Source organism: Canis lupus, chromosome X, assembly GCF_048164855.1.
Source record: "Canis lupus baileyi chromosome X, mCanLup2.hap1, whole genome shotgun sequence".
NCBI lineage: Eukaryota > Metazoa > Chordata > Mammalia > Carnivora > Canidae > Canis > Canis lupus.
Genome location: NC_132876.1, coordinates 55,847,130 through 55,869,441, shown reverse-complemented (window position 1 = coordinate 55,869,441; position 22,312 = coordinate 55,847,130). Strand labels below are relative to the sequence as shown.

Below are 22,312 nucleotides of genomic sequence, written 5' to 3'. Positions count from 1 at the left end.
TTCTGCCTTTCTGATTACCTCCTGCTTTGATTTTGGGATCAGCAGTCTAAAATTAATATTTTTTATAATAAATTTATTTTTTATTGGTGTTCAATTTGCCAACATACAGAATAACACCCAGTGCTCATCCCGTCAAGTGCCCCCCTCAGTGCCCGTCACCCAGTCACCCCCACCCCCCGCCCTCCTCCCCTCCCACCACCCCTAGTTCGTTTCCCAGAGTTAGGAGTCTTTATGTTCTGACTCCCTTTCTGATATTTCCCACACATTTCTTCTCCCTTCCCTTATATTCCCTTTCACTATTATTTATATTCCCCAAATGTATGAGAACATATAATGTTAAGATAATGAAACAAAATTTTAAAATAAAAATATGAAAAACATTTTTTTAAAAGAATCTTGGCACAGAGGGAGCGGGAAGTGGGAAGTTACTTATCAGGGTTCCGGGTTTCCTCACGCCCCGCCCGCCCAACCACAGGCTAAATGGTTTTCGTCCTTGGGTCGGTTTGTCCTGCGGAGAGCAATCCACGTCCACGGTCCCCGCTCTGCCCGCCCGCTGCGCATCTGCCCTTCTCCTCTGACTCCGCCCCGCATCTGTCCGGAACCGCCTCCCGCCGGAGCTGACCCAGTGCGTGTCTGCCAGTCAGTCCCTCCGGACCTGCCGCGAGTCTCAGACTGCCGAAATTACCGCGCGTCTCTCGGTCCGTACCCGGTGGGCATCTGGGGTATCTGGGCGGTCTCCCGTCCCCAGCGCGTGTGTCTGTCTGTCTGTTTCTCTGTCTGATCCGCCGTCTGCAGCCTGCCTTCCGGCCCCAGCGCACCAAGTGTTTAGTCTGCCCTTTCGCTGACGCTGAGTGTGTTTAGTGGCCTTAGTTAGCTGCGAGCCCGCCTGAGACCGGCCGAGCAGCCGGCGGAGGAATACACGGTTGGCCCCTGCCCATGTTAATAGAATTTTAAGCCAACAGGAGGTCGAGGCCTATGTTAATGCAGAAAACAGGTCTCCAGGCCTCTGTCGGCAATGCTGGATGTGGGGTGCCAGCCAGCTGCTTGATGATTTCCTACAATTAAATGGGGAACAGGAAATTGCTTTACTACTGGCTTTTGAAACAGATTTTAAATCTTAAATTAGAAGTTCCCTTAGGTAGAACAGATTTGTTATTGGGATGCATTTTTGTCTGATGTGTTTGTTCTGAGCCTGCTGACCAGCTGTTTCTGAACTTCATTTTCTCAGAGCTTCCTTCTCCTTGGCTTTCTTCTGTTTGTGAACAGCTGCTTGGCCCATAGCTTAGAGAAATCGGCCTTTTTTCTCTCCCAAGAGAGCCACCTCCCTGTACTCAGAAAGATGGGAAGTGGAGAGCCTAACCCTGCTGGCAAGAAAAAGAAGTACCTAAAGGCTGCCCTGTACGTGGGTGACTTGGACCCAGATGTCACGGAGGACATGCTATATAAAAAGTTCAGGCCTGCTGGCCCTCTGCGCTTCACCCGAATCTGCCGTGACCCAGTGACCCGCAGTCCCCTGGGCTATGGCTATGTTAACTTTCGCTTTCCTGCAGATGCTGAGTGGGCCCTGAATACCATGAATTTTGATTTGATTAATGGCAAACCTTTCCGCCTCATGTGGTCTCAGCCAGATGACCGCTTAAGAAAGTCTGGAGTTGGAAATATATTCATTAAAAACCTGGACAAATCCATAGACAATAGGGCCCTTTTTTATTTATTTTCTGCTTTTGGGAACATTCTCTCCTGCAAAGTCGTATGCGATGACAATGGCTCTAAGGGTTATGCCTATGTGCACTTTGACAGCCTGGCTGCTGCCAATAGAGCCATCTGGCACATGAATGGAGTGCGGCTTAACAACCGCCAGGTGTATGTTGGCAGATTCAAATTCCCAGAAGAGCGAGCAGCTGAAGTCAGAACCAGGGATAGAGCAACTTTCACCAATGTTTTTGTTAAAAACTTTGGAGATGACATGGATGATGAAAAACTGAAGGAAATATTTAGTGGATATGGGCCAACTGAGAGTGTTAAGGTAATAAGAGATGCCAGTGGGAAATCTAAGGGCTTTGGCTTTGTGAGGTATGAGACACACGAGGCTGCCCAAAAGGCTGTGTTAGACCTGCATGGAAAGTCCATCAATGGGAAAGTTCTATATGTAGGGCGAGCACAGAAGAAAATTGAACGATTGGCTGAGTTAAGACGAAGATTTGAACGGCTGAGATTAAAAGAAAAAAGTCGGCCTCCTGGGGTGCCTATTTATATTAAGAACCTGGATGAGACCATCGATGATGAAAAACTGAAGGAGGAATTTTCTTCCTTTGGATCAATTAGCCGGGCCAAAGTGATGGTGGAAGTAGGGCAAGGCAAAGGGTTTGGTGTTGTCTGCTTCTCCTCTTTTGAAGATGCTACAAAAGCAGTGGATGAGATGAATGGTCGCACAGTGGGCTCCAAGCCCCTGCACGTCACCCTGGGTCAGGCCAGGTGCAGGTGGTGAGAATAAGAATGCTCAATTTGTTTCATCCTTAAGCTGGTGCCTACTTAGTTTGGGCTATTTTGTGATAAGAGGTTATTTTATGCCAGGTTTTTTTTTTTTAAGTGAATAATTTCTTTTGAGAAAACAAACTAGAAAACTTTGTTCATTTTAGTGAAGAACATAATTTCTAATTGTGAAACTGTCATTTTGTACTATTTTTTGATAAAATATCCTTAGGAATATGTAGATTAAAATTCATCCCTCCACATACCCCCCCCCTTCAAATCAGTCCAGGTAAGGTAATTGAGTAGAGTTCCTTATTTCAATTATAATACTAAATGTAATTGCTTCAGTGAAAATATTCTCAAAATGGACCTGATTTCTGAATGTATCACGCAGAAAACTAATTTGCTTTGTGAGAAATCAATATAGCAGGGGAAAATGTATGCGATCCAATTAACATTTGTGCATAATTTTACTTTATTATTTAAAATGAATGTTATTTTAAGGAAATGTGAGTTTCTTTATTTATACATTTTTCCCCTTTACTAACATATTGTGGGCATACCACAGAGTTGACAGTGGCTTTGACTAAGTGTTGGAAGTTTTCTTAACTTCATGCCCAGAGAAATAAACATATTGGTGTTTTCTCAATCAGTACCTTAGGAAATTAACACTTTAAGCATTATTAAAAATATGAGTTTCATCTTAAAGATATTTCCTGAGAGATTTAATATATTAGGACAGTCCAAGGAGCATTCTTGCCACTCATTTTTCTAACTCCTTAGTAGTAGAGATGGGTCATGTTAAATTAATGAAAAAGATGAATAACTGCAGTGAATTGTCTTTACTTATAGATAATTTTAAAATCTTACCTCAGTCTCCATAAACTGTCAATATAAAGGATAAATCATCCATATAGTGATGTTGGAAAACTAATTTGAAGAATATCTTCTACTAAGCTTGTCATTATCTCTTGTAAATTTTTAATACATCCATGTGATAATATTCACATCTGTATCAAAATTAAGGAAAAGCTTGTCTCTCTTGATTAAATCACATGCTTCCATCTATTATATGAAAGCTATTAATTCAGTATGGTTCTCTTTATGTCTGGCTGCTTGGAAGTTGTGACAAAATGTTCTGTTCTATATTGCAGTTACATTATTTAGCCTGTAATTTCTAGATTACAGATTTTCCATATTTTACTTCTAGTCCCCTCTTTTCCCCACCATCTACCTTCCATCCGTACTATACTTAGTTTTGTTTTCTTTAGGTTGCCTCTCATTTAATATGTGTTTGTTCAAATCCTTTTTGGAAGTAGAGAAATAATTATTTAATTTATGTAAAATGTCAATAATTACTTTTTAAAATAGGATTTATTCATATCACAGATCCAACCATAGAAAATGTATTGTCTCTATTCTTAATTGGCTTTTATTATGTTATATAGAAATTTTAGATTACACACATAATTCAATATAAATAAATAATTTTGTTAATGCTTTTGTTAGCTATTTGCCCATAAAATAATGAGAAAAAGCTGTTTTGGTGTAATTGTGTACCTACAAATTACACTTATATTCATTATAAAATATTTTCAAATGGAAATCACTGTTTTTATTGATCATATACATAATACATGCTCATTGCTTTAAAAAAATGTACACAATGCAGACATTTATAAAAAAGCAAAATTCCCACAGTTCAGAGATCATCACTATTAATGTTTTCTGTGTGTACATATACTCCCATGCCTTTTCTCCTATGTATACACACACTATTTTACAAACAAATAAAACATTTATGTACTGTGTTTTGTTAAATTTTAAACTAAAACATAATAATGTTTTGTATTTATGTCAATAAATATCAATCTGTATCATTTTAGTGACTGCACAGTATTCTATTGTGTGGATGTACTATAGATTATATAAGTAATGCATTATTGAATAAGACTTATATGATTTACAATGTTTTCTACATCTGTAAACAATGCTGTGATGGCTTAAAACAGTATGAGTTATAGGAGCTTGAGAAAAAGTATCTACAGCATGTAAAAGCTTAAGTCTACTAGAAAAATTAAAATGCACATTATATTGATATATGTGTCAAAATTCTGAAAAAATCATTCAAGATATATCCTTTACTTAAACTCACAAAAGTAAAAGTAAAAACTATTTTTTCGTATTTTCTGATCTCACTTGTTTTATATCATTATCATTAAAATATATGAAAACAATGCAAACTGAAATCAATGTGAAATAGTTACTTTGGTAACTATTTACTATATGTACTTTCTATTCCTTTTTACACATTACCAGTTTTTATTTAAATTTATAAACTTGAAGTGTTAGTGTTAAACCATTTACAAATGTTTTGATTCAGTATAAATCATGAAAAATTACTAGAAGGTAAAATCTTCAAGTATAATCATTCAATATATTTTGGGAAATTATTTAAGTATTTAAATAATTACTATTTTCAAAAAGTTAGCCAGTATAAATAAGTAATTAAAATATGCCCAGGTACAGATAAAACATACATGTTAGGACACTGAAAAATAGTTTAAAAACTCTAAATTTAGTTGGTAAAAAGGAGAAAAAGATAAAGGAAAGATAATCTCTATTTGAACACAAACACTTAGGCAGTTTTCCAATCTCATTCTTTTTGTTTTTAACTACATTTAATAGACTAAATTAAAGCTTCCAAGGGTGAACAAGACAACTAAACAGCTTAAATTGGTGAAAAGGCATTAAAAATAGGATATTGCTCATTTCCTAGCACAAGATAATAATTTTTTTTAGATTTTATTTATTTATTCATGAGACACACAGAAAGAGAGAGGCAGACATAGGCAGAGAGAGAAGCAGGCTCCATGCAGGGAGCCCGATGTGGGACTCGATCTCGGGACTCCAGGATCACACCGTGGGCCAAAGGCAGGTGCTCTACTGCTGAGCTACCCAGGCGTCCCTAGAACAAAATAATTAGTAAAAATTAATAAAACAATACTATCAATGGTTATGGTAAACTTAAGAATGGACTGTTTAACACAAGTTTTGTTTGTTTTTCTTCCTTTTTTTTTCTAGCTTTTCAAAAAAAGTCACTGTACAAACTTCAAATATGCCCAGGGAGAAGAAAATTAAGGATATTGCTTTGTGGGTTGCCTGGGTGGAGCAGTAGGTTGAATATCCAACTCCTGGTTTTGGCTCAGGTCATGATCTCAGGATCCTGGGATAGAGCCCTGCCCTGGGCTCTGTGCTCAGGGCAGAGTCTGCTTAACTTTCTCTCTCCCTCTTCATTTCCCCCCTGCTCTCTCTCTTTCTTTCTCCTTTAAAATAAATACATCTTAAAAAAAAAGAATGTTTCTTTGCTATTGTAAACCATCATATTAAAGGTTGTTTTGGTGAGACTTTTCTGTACAGAAAACTTCATACATACTGATGCCTTTTGGGTTGTATCTGTGGTTAAGGGGGAAAGTAAAATGTTACATGTGCAAGATATTTTCAGAACAAGAGAAAAATAACTAATAATAACTATGTCTTTAAGGGAATATTCAAGAATGGTGTGAATACCATCCTACCTATAAAGAGATGGATGAACTTAAGGGAATATTTAGAAATGTATGAATAAATGACTGAGTATAGATGATACATGCATTCCCAGCACCTACAGTAATAACAAAAATACAATTGGCATCCCATGATTACCTGTTGAATTATCCTTCCATTTGTTTGGGTTTCAATTCTCTTCTCAGAATTTCACAAGAGAAATGAGTTATTATAGAATAAACTGTTTTTATTGAATTTCATCCCATGAAGAAACAATTGAGATCTGATTCGTTACATAGATTGGGACTTCTAATATAGTGTTACTGGTGACATAGACTAGTGTTTATACCATTAAGTTGTTATCAATACTTTTTTACTTATCATTTCTTTTTCATTATTGTCAACAATTGATTGATGAGTTTATCTTATAGCTTCCAGTAATCGGCATAACTCAAATGAAAATCTATTGGTAGAGAAACAGTTTTTGAATAAATTAATGGGATGTTGCTTCAAGACCAAAACTATTCCACAAAGCCTTGCTCCTATATTAAATCAATTGATCACAATAATCCCTGAAAGACTAATGCATATGTATGTGAAATTAATTCTTTCTTATATATTTTAGGATGTTACTTTCCATGAAGTATGACTTAACAAACGGTTCCTTGGAGCTTCAAGAGAGTTAATGTATTCCACTTGGCTCCAAAGGATCAGGGTCAGTAGTTAGAAACAATCTAGCTACCATTGGAAATCTGAGAAAGACCTAACTCAATGTACAAATGTTGAAAATATAATTACTATGAAACTTAAAAAAAAAAGCTAACCTCAAGTACTTTCACCCTCAAAAGTCAGTCTAATTTAAAAGATTTCCCATTTACCACGATAGCCAAACTGTGGAAGGAGCCTCGGTGTCCAACGAAAGATGAATGGATAAAGAAGATGTGGTATATGTATACAATGGAATATTACTCAGCTATTAGAAATGACAAATACCCACCATTTGCTTCAACATGGATGGAACTGGAGGGTATTATGCTGAGTGAAGTAAGTCAGTCGGAGAAGGACAAACATTATATGTTCTCATTCATTTGGGGAATATAAATAATAGTGAAAGGGAATATAAGGGAAGGGAGAAGAAATGTGTGGGAAATATCAGAAAGGGAGACAGAACGTAAAGACTGCTAACTCTGGGAAACGAACTAGGGGTGGTAGAAGGGGAGGAGGGCGGGGGGTGGGAGTGAATGGGTGACGGGCACTGGGGGTTATTCTGTATGTTAGTAAATTGAACACCAATAAAAAATAAATTTAAAAAAAAAGATTTCCCATTTGGCAATCAAAAATGATCAGTGCTCTCATTCAATTTTTCAACAAAAGTTTGCAGTCTTTTTATTTTATTTAATTTTAAAAAATAGTTCTTTAGAGAGACTTGCAAGAAAAGAGATGAGTGATGATATTATATGTCACGGCTGTCTCAGAGTAAATTAGTTTCTTTGTTTTAGAACCAGTAAGAGGAATATCAGATGCTGGCATCTTTTGCATAAAAATAAGCCTTCTATAATGTAAAATAAATAATTTTACAAGTTTTGAGATTGATTTAAAACGTCCAAAAGTGTAAATTACATTTTTGGAAAATCAAGAACTTTTTAAATCAATATTTAGGATCATTTAAAAATTAATTTTAAGCAAATTTAAACAAGATGGCAAATGACTCCTTTTTTAAGTAAAATTGACATACTAATTATATTAGTTTCAGGTGCACAACATTGATTCAACAATTTTGTACATTACTCAGTGCTCACCATGGTAAGTGCAGTCACCATCTGTCATGGAACAATGTTATTACAATATTATTGACTATATTCCCTATGCTGTAGTTTTCATCTCCAGGACTTACTTTATAACTGGCAGTTTGTAGCTCTTAATCCCCTTCATCTATTTACCCATATCCCCTCTAGCAACCACCAGTTAGTTCTCTGTATTTAATAGTGCACTTGTTTATTTATTTGTTTGGGTTTTTTTTTTTTATAGATTCCACAGATAAGTGAAATCATATGGTATTTGTCTGATTTACTTCACTTAGTGTAATACACTCTAGGTCCATGCCTTTTGTTGCAAAAGGCAAGGTCTCATTATTTTTATGACTAATATTCTGTTGTGTATATATACCACATCTTTATCCATTCATATATTGATGGACACCTGGGTTGCTTCCGTATCTTGGGTATTATAAATAATGCTGAAATAAATATAGAGTGCATTTATCTTTTGGAACTAGCATTTTCATTTTCTTTGGGTGCAAATAACTCTTATTTTTTTGTTTCAAGTTTTTATTTAAATTCCAGTTAGTTAACATATAGTGTAATTTTAGTTTCAGAGAGAATTTAGTTATTCATCACACACATATAATACCCAGTGCTCATCAAAACAAGTGCTCTCCTTAATACCCAACACCCATTTAACGCATCTCACTGCTCACCTCCCTTCCAGCTACCCGCAGTTTGTTCTCTATAGTTAAGAGTCTGTTGTGTGGTTTGCTTCTCTTTTTTCCCTTTATGTTCATCTGTTTTGTTTCTTAAGTTCCACATGTGAGTTAAATCATATGGTATTTGTCTTTCTCTGGCTTATTTCACTTAGCATAATACTTTCTAGCACCACCTACATCATTGAAAATGGCAAGACTTCATTGATTTTGATGGCTGAGTAATATTCCATTGTATGTATATATAACACTTCTTCTTTATCCATTCATTACTTGATGGACATTTGGGCTCTTTCCATAACTTGGTTATTGTTGATAATGCTGCTATAAACATTACACATTACGTACATGTATCCCTTCAAATCAGTATTTTTGTATCCTTGGGTAAATACCTACTAGTGCAATTGCTAGATCATAGAGTAGTTCCATTTTTAACTTTTTGAGGAAACTCCATACTGTTTTCTAGTGTCTGCACAAGTTTGCATTCCTACTAAAGTGTAAGAGGGTTCCCCTTCACATTCTTGCCAACATCTGTTATTTCCTTTGTTTTAAATCACCTTTCTGAGGATTTGGGGCAGACTACGTCCCTGAATAGGACAAACAGAATTTGCAAGCTTTCTTCTCCAGTGCTTTAGGAAATAGAAAATATATCCCTAATTGATTTTATTGCAGAGAAATATCATATGTTAGTTTCCCTAAATAAAGGAGTAAATAGATACTTTTTGTGATGAAGGAAAGATTTATTACATTATGGTAGGAATCATGACAAAGTAATGAAAGTCAAGATGATGAATACATTTCTCTATTCATTAAAGATTTTTTAATATATGAGGCTTGTAAATTTAACAAAGAACAATTTAAATAGGGACATACATAAATAAAGAGTAATTTAAATGTTATAAACATTTAAGAGTAAAGGTAGGAAATATCTGCCTAGCTTGATATCTATTTTAAGGTAAAGCATCATGAATAGTTTTCATTTAGTTTCTATGGTTCCTTTTTTTAAAGATTTGTTTATTTGTTTATTTTAGAGAGAGAGACAGAGAGAACACAATTGGGAAGGGCAGAAGGAGAGGAAGAGAATCTCAATCAGACTCTGAGCTGAGTATGGAGCCCCATGGGGACTCAGTCTCATGACCCTGAGATCATGACCTGAGTCAAAACCAAGAGTTAGATGCTTAATCAACAGTGCCACCCAAGTGTCCCTGTATGATTATTCTTAACATTGATTGACTACTAAAGTAATAATAACCCTTAGGAACCTTTCATTTGTAAGTGAATATCTTTAAAAAAAATCATCAGTGCTAATCGGCTTCTCTCTATTCTCTCACCTCCATCACCTACTCTTAACTTCATCCTTTACGGAACACAGAAGATTTTATAAGGCATTTTTAGTTTACATACTTTGTCTAAACATTACCTCAAAAATGTCTAATAGATGTGTGTGCATGTGATATTGTACCACTTGATTGAAACAAAATTTCAGGACTTGAATGTAAGCCACAGTAGATGGTAGGACATGTACTGTTTATATATGGATTAATGTATCTAGCTGAAGATATTCTTTTTTAAAGAAATGTAAATATCAAAATGATCCTAATTAAACCAACATCAAAGCTATGGGCTCTGTTTGGAATTGTCATTTCATAATGTATACATGCTCTAGATCATCTGAGTACCAAAGACTGGGTAATACAACTAGAACTATACATTGCTAATGTGGTAAAAATTTTGAGATGTGAAAGCAAAATTCCAAGCATAACAAGAAATAATGCTAAGGGACACAAACCAACTTTTCTGAAGTGGCAGTTTAGGAAATGAACATGAACTATATGAAGCCCTTAGTTGTTTTATGGAGACATATGACAATAACGTAAACTCTCAAAGAGCAAAAAGTATATAGGAAGATAAAGTTTTCTGAAACTTCTATTATATTTTAATATAAGTGAAATAAACTGTGATGATTGAAAAACAAGTATGGACTAACTATTTCTCCTACTTTAGTCTCAAAAAAAAAAAAAACACAGTTTTAGGGATCCCTGGGTGGCACAGCGGTTTGGCACCTGCCTTTGGCCCAGGGCGCGATCCTGGAGACCCGGCATCGAATCCCACGTCGGGTTCCCAGTGCATGGAGCCTGCTTCTCCTTCTGCCTATGTCTCTGCCTCTCTCTCTCTCTCTCTCTCTCTGTGTGACTATAATAAATAAATAAAATAAAAAATTCTTAAAAAAAACAGTTTTATTCAGACAAAATCATTTTCTTAGGCCATTGGCTCATTTGCACTATTTTTTTAATTTTTAGGATATGAGAGATGCATATTATGTAATCTATTTTAATGCTCAAGGATAAATATGTCTCCTAAAATATTCTGAGGTGAAATATAAACTGGAAAACAGTATCACAACTTTTCCTTAACAGCAAGTTTCATCATAGAAATCATTTAGGCTGCATTTTCCTATAAGTAATTGCGTGTTTCAAATTGTATCTCTAATCTGGGGCCAAGAATTTAGGGCTATAAGAATTGTGTTTTAATTCACTGGGATCATAATTTTTCTTTTCCTTTTTTAATTTTTTTTTAGATTTTTTCCCCCCAACTATGGGGCTTGAACTCACAACCTTGAGATCAAGAGTCTCACACTCCACCAACTGAGGCAGCCAGGCACCCCATGGGATCATACATTTTTAGAATATTATCTGGTAGAACTGTTTATCTTGCTTAATGTGTAAAGGCAATCTATCAGGTTTCTGAATGAAGTTGAAAATGTTAAGTACTTGGAACAATATAGAATTTGTCCTTAAAAAACAAATTTAAAGCTCATTGAATAACTAAGAACACTATATTAAATAATTTTAGTCAGTATTAGGAATTCGTGAATTAAAAGAGAATAATTTCAGATAAATTGAATACACATATTTTGATACACAAGCAATAAATTAATACTAATTAATACATTGTCTCCAGAGAGAGAATTTCGTAAAAAAATATGCAAAAATATTGGACTCAAAAAGGCAAAAAAGACATGAAAATCCTTCACATCTACTCAGAGAGATGAGTAGATGAGTAGATCATTTCTCTGATGCACCATTAGTATAAACAAGAAAAAGCAATGAAAATATTGAGAATGTAGAGAAAAGAGGAAAGGTTTGGTTCTTAGAAATGGGAACTTGAGGCAAACTGCATAAATGTCATTAAGAGGAGTCAAGGCTTAATGCTTAAATTTGTCTCAGAAGATAAATTATTTCTTCCTTTCTGATTTTCACATGTACTACCTAAAAGCTTCAGGACTTCTCAGAATTCGTATTAAGATATTCCAGCAATAAATTCTAACAATGACTCCGGAATGTTCTGTACTGTTTTGATTTTTTTAAAGATCTTTATATTTTGTTGTTTGTACTCAAATGTCACAACATTTGGTCTTTCCCAGGTGCATTGATAGATTTCTAAATTTACTATGAAACAAATTGTATGTCATTCTTTTTTTTTTTTTTGTATGTCATTCTTATCAAAAATTCAAGGTTTGCATGGTTTTGGGGTGGGAAGTGCCACTAATTCCAGCAAAATTAAAATCTTGTGTTTATTTTTAATTCTTTTTAAAATCTTGTGTTTATAGGAAAATTGGATGGATGGATTTATGAATACATACATACGTAAACAATAATAAAGAGGGAATAAAAAAGGAGATAATAACAGTTGTATGGAACCCAGGAATAATGACGCATCTATCTATCCCTATCATAGGGGTTCAAATTAAAAGTTACAGACCTCCTAGACCACAAACAATGTTTTGATTCCCTAGCAGTGCTGTATTCCAAGGAAAGATGACTGCACAAATGATGATAGGTGGAGAGAATTATAGGCAGATGTAGTTCCTGTGGCAAGCCATTCCAATGAGATCTTTACAATGGACTGATTTTTACCAGCATGACAGTGGTGAAGTATAGGCCGAAATGTAGCTCAAAGGCATATTGAAATTTGCTCAGTGCAAATTGGAATTCTGTGTTTTTAAAAATTTGTTTCAGAGTGTATAAGAATTACCTGGGATGTTTGTTAAAATTTAGATTCCTAGCACTCACCTTTGGCTTACTGAATTAAAATAGTTGTAGCAGTGTGGTGAAAGGTAGGGTGAAGATAGGGTGAAAAACAAAAATCTGCATTTTTCTCATAGCCTCTGGTTTATTCTTATGCACTCTTATTAAAAATCTAGAGCAGGAGCCAGCAAACATTTTTTTCTGTTAAGGCCAGATGGATAGTAATTATTCGAGCCTTTGGGGGACAAAAAGAAGTAACATCAAGGATATCATGTGCATACTTATATAAAAAGAAAAAAAACAAATTCCCACACATTTTAAAATGGACACAATTCAAAATATAATGACGAAAATATTCAAAGAGCATTTTTTTGGTAATATAATTCTAATGAAAAGAATTTAGGGGATTATATTGAGCCTAATTAAGGTTCAAAGTTGTGTTTTTCAATCATCAAATCAATTGTAAGTATGTTCATCTATTAAAAGCCTTTTTTAGCTTGCAGGCCATATAAAAAAAGGTAGCATCCCAGATTTGTCCTGTGAGTTATAGTTTTTCAATTCTTGAACTAGAAACACTCATCTAGATAATTTGGCTTAGAAAGTATTTCCCAAGGTTAGCTACTTGGAATAAGCAAGATATAGAAACTTATTAATTGATATAATTCAGTAAAATAAGTTACAAATTAACTTAAAGAAGTAAACAGTAATGACAATAGTCAAATCAAACAAGTGCTAGAACATAGAACAAGTGGCTCATCTTTTCCCCAAATGTCTGGATAGGAAAAAAAAAATCTAAACAAATGCTAGATGTTAAGTATCTGAAATGATCAGCCCATGAAAAGCATCCCATTTTAGTAAGAAAAATGTTATATACATAAACAATGTGTGAATGTATATATTGTATTTATATTTGTGTGTGTGTATGTGTGTGTGCGTGTGTGTGGGTGGGTAAAGACTATACAGTTACATCAAAACATTTTCTGGGACACCTGGGTTGCTCAGTGTTTGAGTGTCTGCCTTTGGCTCAGGGCGTGATCCCTGTGTCTTAGGGTCTAGTCCTGCATCAGGCTCCCTACAGGGAGCCTGCTTCTCCCTCTGCCTATGTCCTTGCCTCTCTTTCTGCTCCCCTCATGAATAAATAAATAAAATCTTAAAAAAAAAGAAAAGAAGCAATTTTCTTGGTTAATAAAATTAGAAGTGATTTTTGTGGAACTTTTCATTATTTATATTTTCTAAATAGTTTATAACTAAAGTAGAATATCTTTAGTAAAGGAAAACTATTTAAACTATTATTACAAAAATTTTATAATAACTAAACTCTTAATCTCCTTACCCTCTAACTCTGCTCCTCCTTGTATCTTCTTCATCTCAGTAAGTAGCAGCTCCTTCCTTGGTGTTTTTTGGCCAAATACCTTGGAGTAATTCTTAACTCTCTTCTTTTTCTCACATCCCACATTCAATATGTCAGGAAATTATGATGGCTAAGTCTTGAAAATATACTCAAAATCTTATGCCTTAACACTTTTTATTGCCAATGGCTTAGTCTGAATAACCATCATCTCTCACATAGATTATTTCATCAATCTCCTAACAGATCTTCCTGCTCTTATCCATTTCTTACTATATTCTCCACAAAACTGATTGAGTGAGGGATGCCTGGGTGGCTCAGTGATTGAGCATCTGCCTTTGGCTCAGGGCATGATTCTGGGGTCCTGGAATCGAGTCCCACATCGACCTCCCTGCATGGAGCCAGCTTCTCCCTCTGCCTGTGCCTCTGCCTCTCTCTCTGTATGTCTTTCATGAATAAATAAATAAAATATTAAAAAAAACTGATTGAGTGATTCCTTATAAATATAAGTTGGATTGTGTAACTTCCTTGCTCTCAATGTCCAATGGCCATCCCTCTTACACTCAGTGAAGTTCAAACTTCTTACCAAGACCTTACCTTGCTATTGAAATGTCTTATTCTTCTTCCCCTCTCTCACATCTCTACCACTCACCGTCACTTCAGTATTCTTAGAAATATCAAGCTCATTCCTATGTCAGTTCATTTGTTCTTGCTCTGTCCCTTCACCTGGAGCTCTCTATCCAGATATTTGCAAAGCTTATTCTATCAATTTATTCAAGTATCAATTAAAATAGCACAAATAAAAAGCACTATAAGAAAGGCCTTTTCTCACCCCTCTGTATATAATTGTGAAATCCACCTCCTTCCTTAAGTCTTTATTCCTCTTGCTTAACCTACTTTATTTTTTCTTCACAGCATGGAAAAATATGTAATATGTTTATTCCATTGTTGTTTCTCACCCTACTTCCACTAAAGCCATTACAATGCCTAAAAGAGTGACTGATATGTAATGACAGTAAACAAATATTTGTTTAATAAATGAACTGCATGACTTGATAGAATGCAACATGACAAGAAATAGTGATGATTATATCATAAAGAAGAATGCATTTTGCTAATAACCAAGCAACAGCAACATGAAAACCTTTCCCCAGAGTTCAAAAAAGTAATGGAAAGAAATTCAACAAAGTATTTATAGTACACTTGAGGCTATCTGAAAATTGGAACAATGTGGTCTTTTTTTAACTTTTTTATTTTTTTGGATATTACAAATTTTATTTAATGAGTAGATATGGTTCTATAGTGGATAAAATTGGTGAACTTTAAAAATTCTTTAAATATAATGGAATAAATAAAAAAGCTCAATAACTTTGTCTAGATTAATATTTTATTCTTATATTTCTTTTAACCAAGTGAAAATTGAAAAGCAACTAGAAATGGAAATATCCACACCAATTATGATAGATCAACGGTCATAATTTTTGATTCTGTGTAAGGAAATCACACAAATCAATACAAAAGCACGTGGGCAAAAGTAGTTTTGGAGAAAATATACAGATCATTTTAAAAGAAAAAGGCAACTAACAATTGTACAGCAAAGATGACAATATACAAGGTAACTATCAAGAAATGCAAATTTACCGAGATAACATTTTCACATATCAAATTAGTAACACTGAAAAAAATAAGTCAATGTTAGTGAGGTTACAGTTAAAGCAAGCATTCTCAATTATTGCTAATCAAGGTTCAATTTTATCAAGCTTTTTAAAAACTATTTTGGAAATTTGCTTTTGAGCAAGTGATTACCATTCTAAAACTCCTATATGTACAGTTCCCCCTTTAGGCTGGAAAATTTCATTTTCAATCCCTCATTAAAGATCTCTGGCGTAATTTCCATGTCTCATCATTCTCCTAGGGCAATGAGAACACCTCAATTTTATACCACAACAAAATTTCCAAGAAAAAAATTTCCTTTATGTTAGCAAGTTTAACTATTGTATGCTAGAAAAGCTCACTTTTCTTCGAATATGGCCTTCTCTTATTTGCTTTTCTCACATAGCTACATCTACTACAGAGGTGAGATCATAGAAGGTGTGCAGTACCTATTTGTTAACTGAGCTATTGAAAACACACATACTGTTTCTATTATTATTATTATTATTATTATTATTATTATTATTATTGTTAGAAATGGAGGGGGCAGCCCCTGTGGCCCAGCGGTTTAGTTTAGTGCCACCTTCAGCCCGGGGTGTGATCTTAGGGACCCGGGATCGAGTCCCACGTCGGGCTTCCTGCATGGAGCCTGCTTCTCTCTCTGCCTGTCTCTGCCTCTCTCTCTCTCTCTCTCTTTGTGTGTGTCTGTCATGAATAAATAAATAAAATCTAAAAAAAAAAGAATGGAGGATAATATCCAGAAAAGAGGGAGAGACTCAAATGAAATTATCATCCACCAACCTAGAATTCATAGCTTTACTTTGATCTTAAACTTTCTTCTATGTTGGCAACCAAATTATACCAAATATCTATTAGTTTATTTAGGCCAAATAATCATGTTTGTGCACACATGCAGTGGGTGTGTGTATGGCTGTGTGGGTGTGTGTATATTTATATGTGTTTGTGTTTGGGAAGAGGGAGGATTATCACAGTTGTCTAGTGAAAGTTAGTGCAACACTTGAACCAGTTATAGGAATAGGGATAATCACCAATATTTTCTGACTTCCTTATATAGCTTCAGCATTTACCAACTTATATCCACAAGTGAAAAGAAGTGAAAAATTAAAGGCTTTACCAAATTAAATGTATTTGGAACAGAATAGAAGTGTCACAGAAAAACCATTATTGAAAGAAATAGTTTGTTTTCACACAATATGAAAGGAAACATATTTTATATAATCTGTCTCAAAAGTCAAATAGCATAAAGACACTTGAGAATAATGCTAATGTAGATGTTAGTCTCAATAGGTATCTACAGTTACTTCTAAAATGAATTGTTTAACCAACAGAGCATCTACTCATAGTACAAGCATGTACTGAATCTATTTATAGGAATGGCAAAAACTGAGACAAAAGTTATATTTGCTTCAAATTAAGTGAAATACTTTGGCAATTACTTTTAATATATCTAAAGGAAAGTTTAGTAGTTAAGTAACAGGACACATCATTTTTCTTTTCTTTCATCTGTAGATGTCTATTTCTAAACTATATTCTACTCTCAAAATTTTTAAAGATTTTATTTATGTATTCCCTATTCTCAAATTTTTATTAGTGATAGGTAAAATCACTTCAGTAAATGTAAACTACTGGCAATCTTTTTCCCCTTTAATTTTGAAAAGCATTAGGATGCTTTCAGCTCAGGGCATGATCCCAGAGTCCTGGGATGGAGTCCCACATCGGGTTCCCTGCATAGAGCCTACTTCTCCTGCCTCTGTCTATGTCTCTGCCTCTCTCTCTCTGTATCTCTTGTGAATAAAGTCTTAATTTTTTTTTGAAAAGCACATCTCCAAGTTTCCTCTTATATTTAAAAAAATTTAAATATAATGCATTTTTTTATCACTAACCATGATAGCATGTATGTAGTCTTGCCCTGTAGATCATTCATTCTCTCTTGATAGTGTGTTTGACAACAAACACAGTGTATAATTAAATTCAGATTTTTTTGTTGAGTTGTAGCCTAGGGTAAATCAATCACAGTGCTTTTAGCTCCTTGAACCATTTAAAGCTACGATATAGTTTCTCTTATCTATTAGCAAAAACCTTGGGTCATTTAGAGGATGGAGATAATTATCCTTTAGCAACTGAGGAATAGTATTCACAAAAATGTGAGTATGACCAATAATGCATGTATATTTTTTTCTCAAGTTTAAACCTACACCAGTAAACTTGAATCTATGTATTTTTGTCTTTGGTACATGCCAAATCATCTTCACTGTCCCAATATTAAGTATGGGCTAGAAAGTCCCACTATAAAATTACTCTCATAGAAAGATAAGGAACTATCTAAATAATTTGCATATGTACTCAAATCAAATGCTAAGTCTATATGCCCTTCTCAAAATTGTCATACTTTCAGAAATTAAAACTTTATACAGTGAGGTTTTTCTTTTCTTTCCCCTATCTTACAGTATTAGTGTTGGACAGATGATCAGAACAGAAATGCACCTGTGACTACAATTTCAGCCTGAAGGAATTTCCAAGCCCTGCTCTTCTGAATACTTATATATATCCCTGCCTTCCTCCAGAACATTAAATCATTCTTGATGACTAAGGAAGCCTACCTAAGGTAGCCTGTTGTTACTATGTTGCTATATACCTATGTACATCCAAGAATATCTACATAGACCACATTAGTGTATTCTATGAAAATGCACCAATATAAAGGACAAACATTATATGGTCTCATTCGTTTGGGGAATATAAAAGACAGTGAAAGGGAATAAAGGGGAAAGGAGAAAAAATGAGTGGGAAATATCAGGGAGGGAGACAGAACATGAGAGACTCCTAACTCTGGGAAACGAACTAAGGGTGGTGGAAGGGGAGGTGGGCAGGGGGTGGGGGTGACTGGGTGACGGGCACTGAGGGGGGCACTTGATGGGATGAGCACTGGGTGTTATTCTATATGTTGGCAAATTGAACACCAATAAAAAATAAATTCATATAAAAAAAGAAGCCAAATTCTTTTTGAAAAGATTCAGTACTATATAAAATTAAGAAAATTTAACATACACAAGTAAAACTGAGGCTAATTCAAATCAGTAAAAATAAAGTTAGTAGTAAAAATACTTCAGAGTTAGTAAAGAGTCCATCAATAATGAAACAAGTCATGGGAACGTCTGGGTGGCTCAGTGGTTGAGCGTCTGGCTTTGGCTCAGGGTGTGATCCCTGGGTCCTGGGTTCCAGTCCCACATCGGGCTCCCCTCGAGGAGCTTGCTTCTGCCTTTGCCTATGTCTTTGCCCCTCTCTCTCTGTGTCTCTCATGAATAAATAAAATCTTTTCTTAAAAAAAGTAATGAAACAAGCCATGGACTTGATGCTATCACACAAACTATTTCCATAACCTAATTATTTTGGAACTCACTGTTTTCCCAGTTAATATTAATCTTTTTAAAGATGTCTTTAATTGTTTTTAGTTGTTTAGTTGTTGTTTTAGTTGTTTTTAGTTTTTTAATTCTAAGTCAATTTTCTCAGAAGTCAAGAATGCTATTATAACCATTTATATCTGACAGTGTACCATTTGTTTTAGATAGTTTAGTAAAGCATAAATCAATACATATATTATTATATATAATAAATAATAGCTAAAATGACTAGAAATAAATAAAACTACTATTATGTACAGAAGATATAATTTTGCGGACTCTAAATTCAAGTAAATCTTCAAATAAACTATTAAGATAAGGGTACCTGTGTGGCTCAGTCAGTTAAGTGCAGAATTCCTCATTTTGGCTCAGGTCATGATCTCAGGGTCTGAGATTGAGCCCCTCATGGGGCTTGCACTCATTGGGGAGACTGCTTGAGATTCTCTCTCCCTCTCCCACTGCCCCTCACTCCTGCTTATTCTCTCTTTCTCAAATAAATAAAATCTTAAAAAAAAACTTAGTAAGGGGCACCTGGGTGGTTCAGTTGGGTCCATATCTGCCTTCTCCTTGGGTCATGATCCCAGGTTCCTGGGATGAGTCCAACTTCTGGCTCCCTGATCAGTGGAGTGTCTGCTTCTCCTTCTCTTCCATCTCCCCCTACCCCTTCTTGTGCTTTTTCTCTCTCAAATAAATAAAATCTGAAAACTATTAGGATAAAAACTAGATTTCTGATATGTACTGGATACAAGTTTAATATAAAATTATTGTCTTTTCTATATGCAAACAAAAATATGAACTTAAAAGTGTATCATTTTATATAGTCCAAAAACATCTAAGTAGAAAACAACCAACAGAAAATTAGAAAAATTAGAATAATTCAACATGCATTATTAAAGAAGATATAAATAAATGAGAGATGTACAATATTCACAGATTAGAAGGCCTAATATTCAAAGAAATTATTTATACAAATTTGATTTATAGGTTAAATATGATCACAGTCAAATTCCCAATATATTTCTTTTAGATTTTGTTTCTTTACTCATGAGAGACACACAGAGAGAGGCAGAGACATAGGCACAGGGAGGAGAAGCAGGGTCTCCTGCAGGGAGCTGGGTGGGGACCTGATCCCATGGCCCTAGGATCAGGACCTGAGCCAGAGGCAGGCACTCAACCACTGAGCTACCCAGGTGACCTCCACAATTTTTTCTTAAGTAGAACTGGGTGTGAGAGGATTTTAAAATTTGTATGGGAAAAGTGGTCATGCAAGGGCTGCTGCACAGCTAGCAGAGCTGTGGTCCTGAAGGCAGCACAACATGCTCCGAGCTCTCTCCCTTACCTTGCCCATCAGTCTGAGGCCCCCAGCCCAGCCTGTGTCAGCCTCAGAAATAACACTGAGAGCAGCCTCAGTATCAGTGCCATGGCTGGTAGAAAGCCTACACGGCCAACCTTACAGCAGTCAGGACCTGTCAGAACATGGCCATTGTGAGCTATAAGAACTGGACCTCGATCTGGGCCATAGTCCCTGAGAAAACCTTCACCAACATCACACCAGCAGCGGTTGGTGTCCTGGTTGGCAAAGACCAGGCAAGTTTTTTAATGAATAGGCTAACACTTAGAGCCTAAAAGTGTTTTGTTATCCAGGTCTCACTACTACAGGATGGTGTATTTACCATAGATCTTCATATCAAGAGTACCGGTAGAGCTTCCACCATCAGCATCGCTGTCACCATGACTATCAAGATGCTAGTCCTGCTAATGGGCAAAGAAAGTGTCCCTGGTGGTATGTACAATGAGAAATGTTATGGAATGTCTTTCCACCTGCAACATTCCCAGTACTGACGTCATCACTTCCTTCCCCCCACCCCTCCCCACTGCTTTTGCACCCCTCTCCTTCCTATACACACACACACACACCATTTTTAGGGGGTCATTCCCCACACCCCTTATAAATGCCCAAACCACATGGACTAGGGGTTGGGACTGGCTGGCTGGACACATGCCCCTACCCATACCACTCATGTGTGTGGCTGGAAATTTTTTTTTGTTTTGGGGGTTCTTTCTTAGAATAATAATAAAAAAATTCTAACAAGAACAACAACAAAAATTTGTATAGAAATTCAAAGGGTCAAGGATAGTCATGATAAAGTTGAAAAAAGAATATGGTGGGAGAAATAGCTTTGTCAGATGCCAAAACATCATAAAGTGGAAATCAAGACTAAAATAAATTTGTAATAATTAAAAACACTGAGTTAATTCATGGAAACTAATGAGAATGAAGATACAACCATTCAAAATCTTTGGAATACAGCAAAAGCAGTCATGAGAGGGAAAGACATCATACTACAAGCAGCCATCCAAAAACTGGAAAGAACTCAAATACAAAAGCTAACCTTACACCTAAAGGAACTAGAGAAAAAACAGCAAATAAATCCTAACCCAGCAGAAGAAGAGAGTTAATAAAGATTCGAGCAGAACTCAATGAAATAGAGACCAGAAGAAATGTGGAATGGATCAACAAAACCAGGAGTTGGTTCTTTGAAAGAATTAATAACATAGATAAACCATTAGCCAGCCTTATTAAAAGAAGAGAGAGAAGACTCACATTAATAAAATTGTGAATGAGAAAGGAGAGATCACTACCAACACCAAGGAAATATAAACCATTTTAAAAACATATTATGAGCAGTTATATGCCAATAAATTAGGCAATCTAGAAGAAATGGACTCATTTCTGGAAAACCACAAACTACCAAAACTTGAACTGGAAGAAATATAAAACCTGAACAGGCCAATAACCAGGGAGGAAATTGAAGCAGTCATCAAAAACCTCCCAAGACACAAAAGTCCAGGGCCAGATGGCTTCCCTGGGGAGTTCTATCAAAAGTTTAAAGAAAAAACCATACCTATTCTACTAAAGCTGCTCGGAAAGACAAAAAGAGATGGAATACTTCCAAACTCGTTCTATGAGGCCAGCATCACCTTAATTCCAAAACCAGACAAAGACCCCACCAAAAAGAAGAATTACAGACCAATATCCCTGATGAACATGGATGCAAAAATTCTCAACAAGATACTAGCCAATAGGATACAACAGTACTTTAAGAAGATTATTCACCATGACCAAGTAGGATTTATTCCCGGGATGCAAGGCTGGTTCACCACTCGTAAAACAATCAATGTGATTGATCATATCAGCAAGAGAAAAAACAAGAAACATAGGATCCTTTCAATAGATGCAGAGAAAGCATTTGACAAAATACAGCATCCATTCCTGATCAAAACCCTTCAGAGTGTAGGGATAGAGGGAACATTCCTCAACATATTAAAAGCCATCTATGAAAAGCCCACAGCAAGTATCATT

At 35.4% G+C, this 22,312-nt stretch overlaps 1 protein-coding gene and 1 long non-coding RNA gene across 4 annotated transcripts in view; one reads left to right on the top strand and one right to left on the bottom strand.

The window, feature by feature from the left end:
* Positions 1–470: 470 nt before the first annotated feature.
* On the top strand, positions 471–20,728 carry PABPC5 (poly(A) binding protein cytoplasmic 5). 3 transcript variants are annotated; one of them, XR_012026671.1, is made up of 3 exons: positions 471–698; positions 17,995–18,152; positions 20,593–20,728. XR_012026671.1 is itself a non-coding variant. In XM_072818014.1 (2 exons), the coding sequence occupies exon 2, from the start codon at positions 1,340–1,342 to the stop codon at positions 2,486–2,488; it is 1,149 nt and encodes a 382-aa protein (XP_072674115.1). In that variant the 5' UTR covers positions 483–698; positions 1,314–1,339; the 3' UTR covers positions 2,489–10,117. The 3 variants fall into 3 exon arrangements, 2 of the variants coding, with proteins under 2 accessions (XP_072674115.1, XP_072674114.1); XM_072818014.1 differs by lacking the exons at positions 17,995–18,152; positions 20,593–20,728 and adding an exon at positions 1,314–10,117 and having other exon boundaries at positions 483–698; XM_072818013.1 differs by lacking the exons at positions 17,995–18,152; positions 20,593–20,728 and adding an exon at positions 1,229–6,154 and having other exon boundaries at positions 484–698.
* Positions 3,892–22,312, bottom strand: part of LOC140628640 (uncharacterized) — a 146,976-nt gene continuing 128,555 nt past the window's right edge. The window contains exon 3 of the long non-coding RNA XR_012026672.1: positions 3,892–5,440. This is a non-coding gene — a long non-coding RNA (uncharacterized lncRNA). The remainder of the gene's footprint in view (positions 5,441–22,312) is intronic.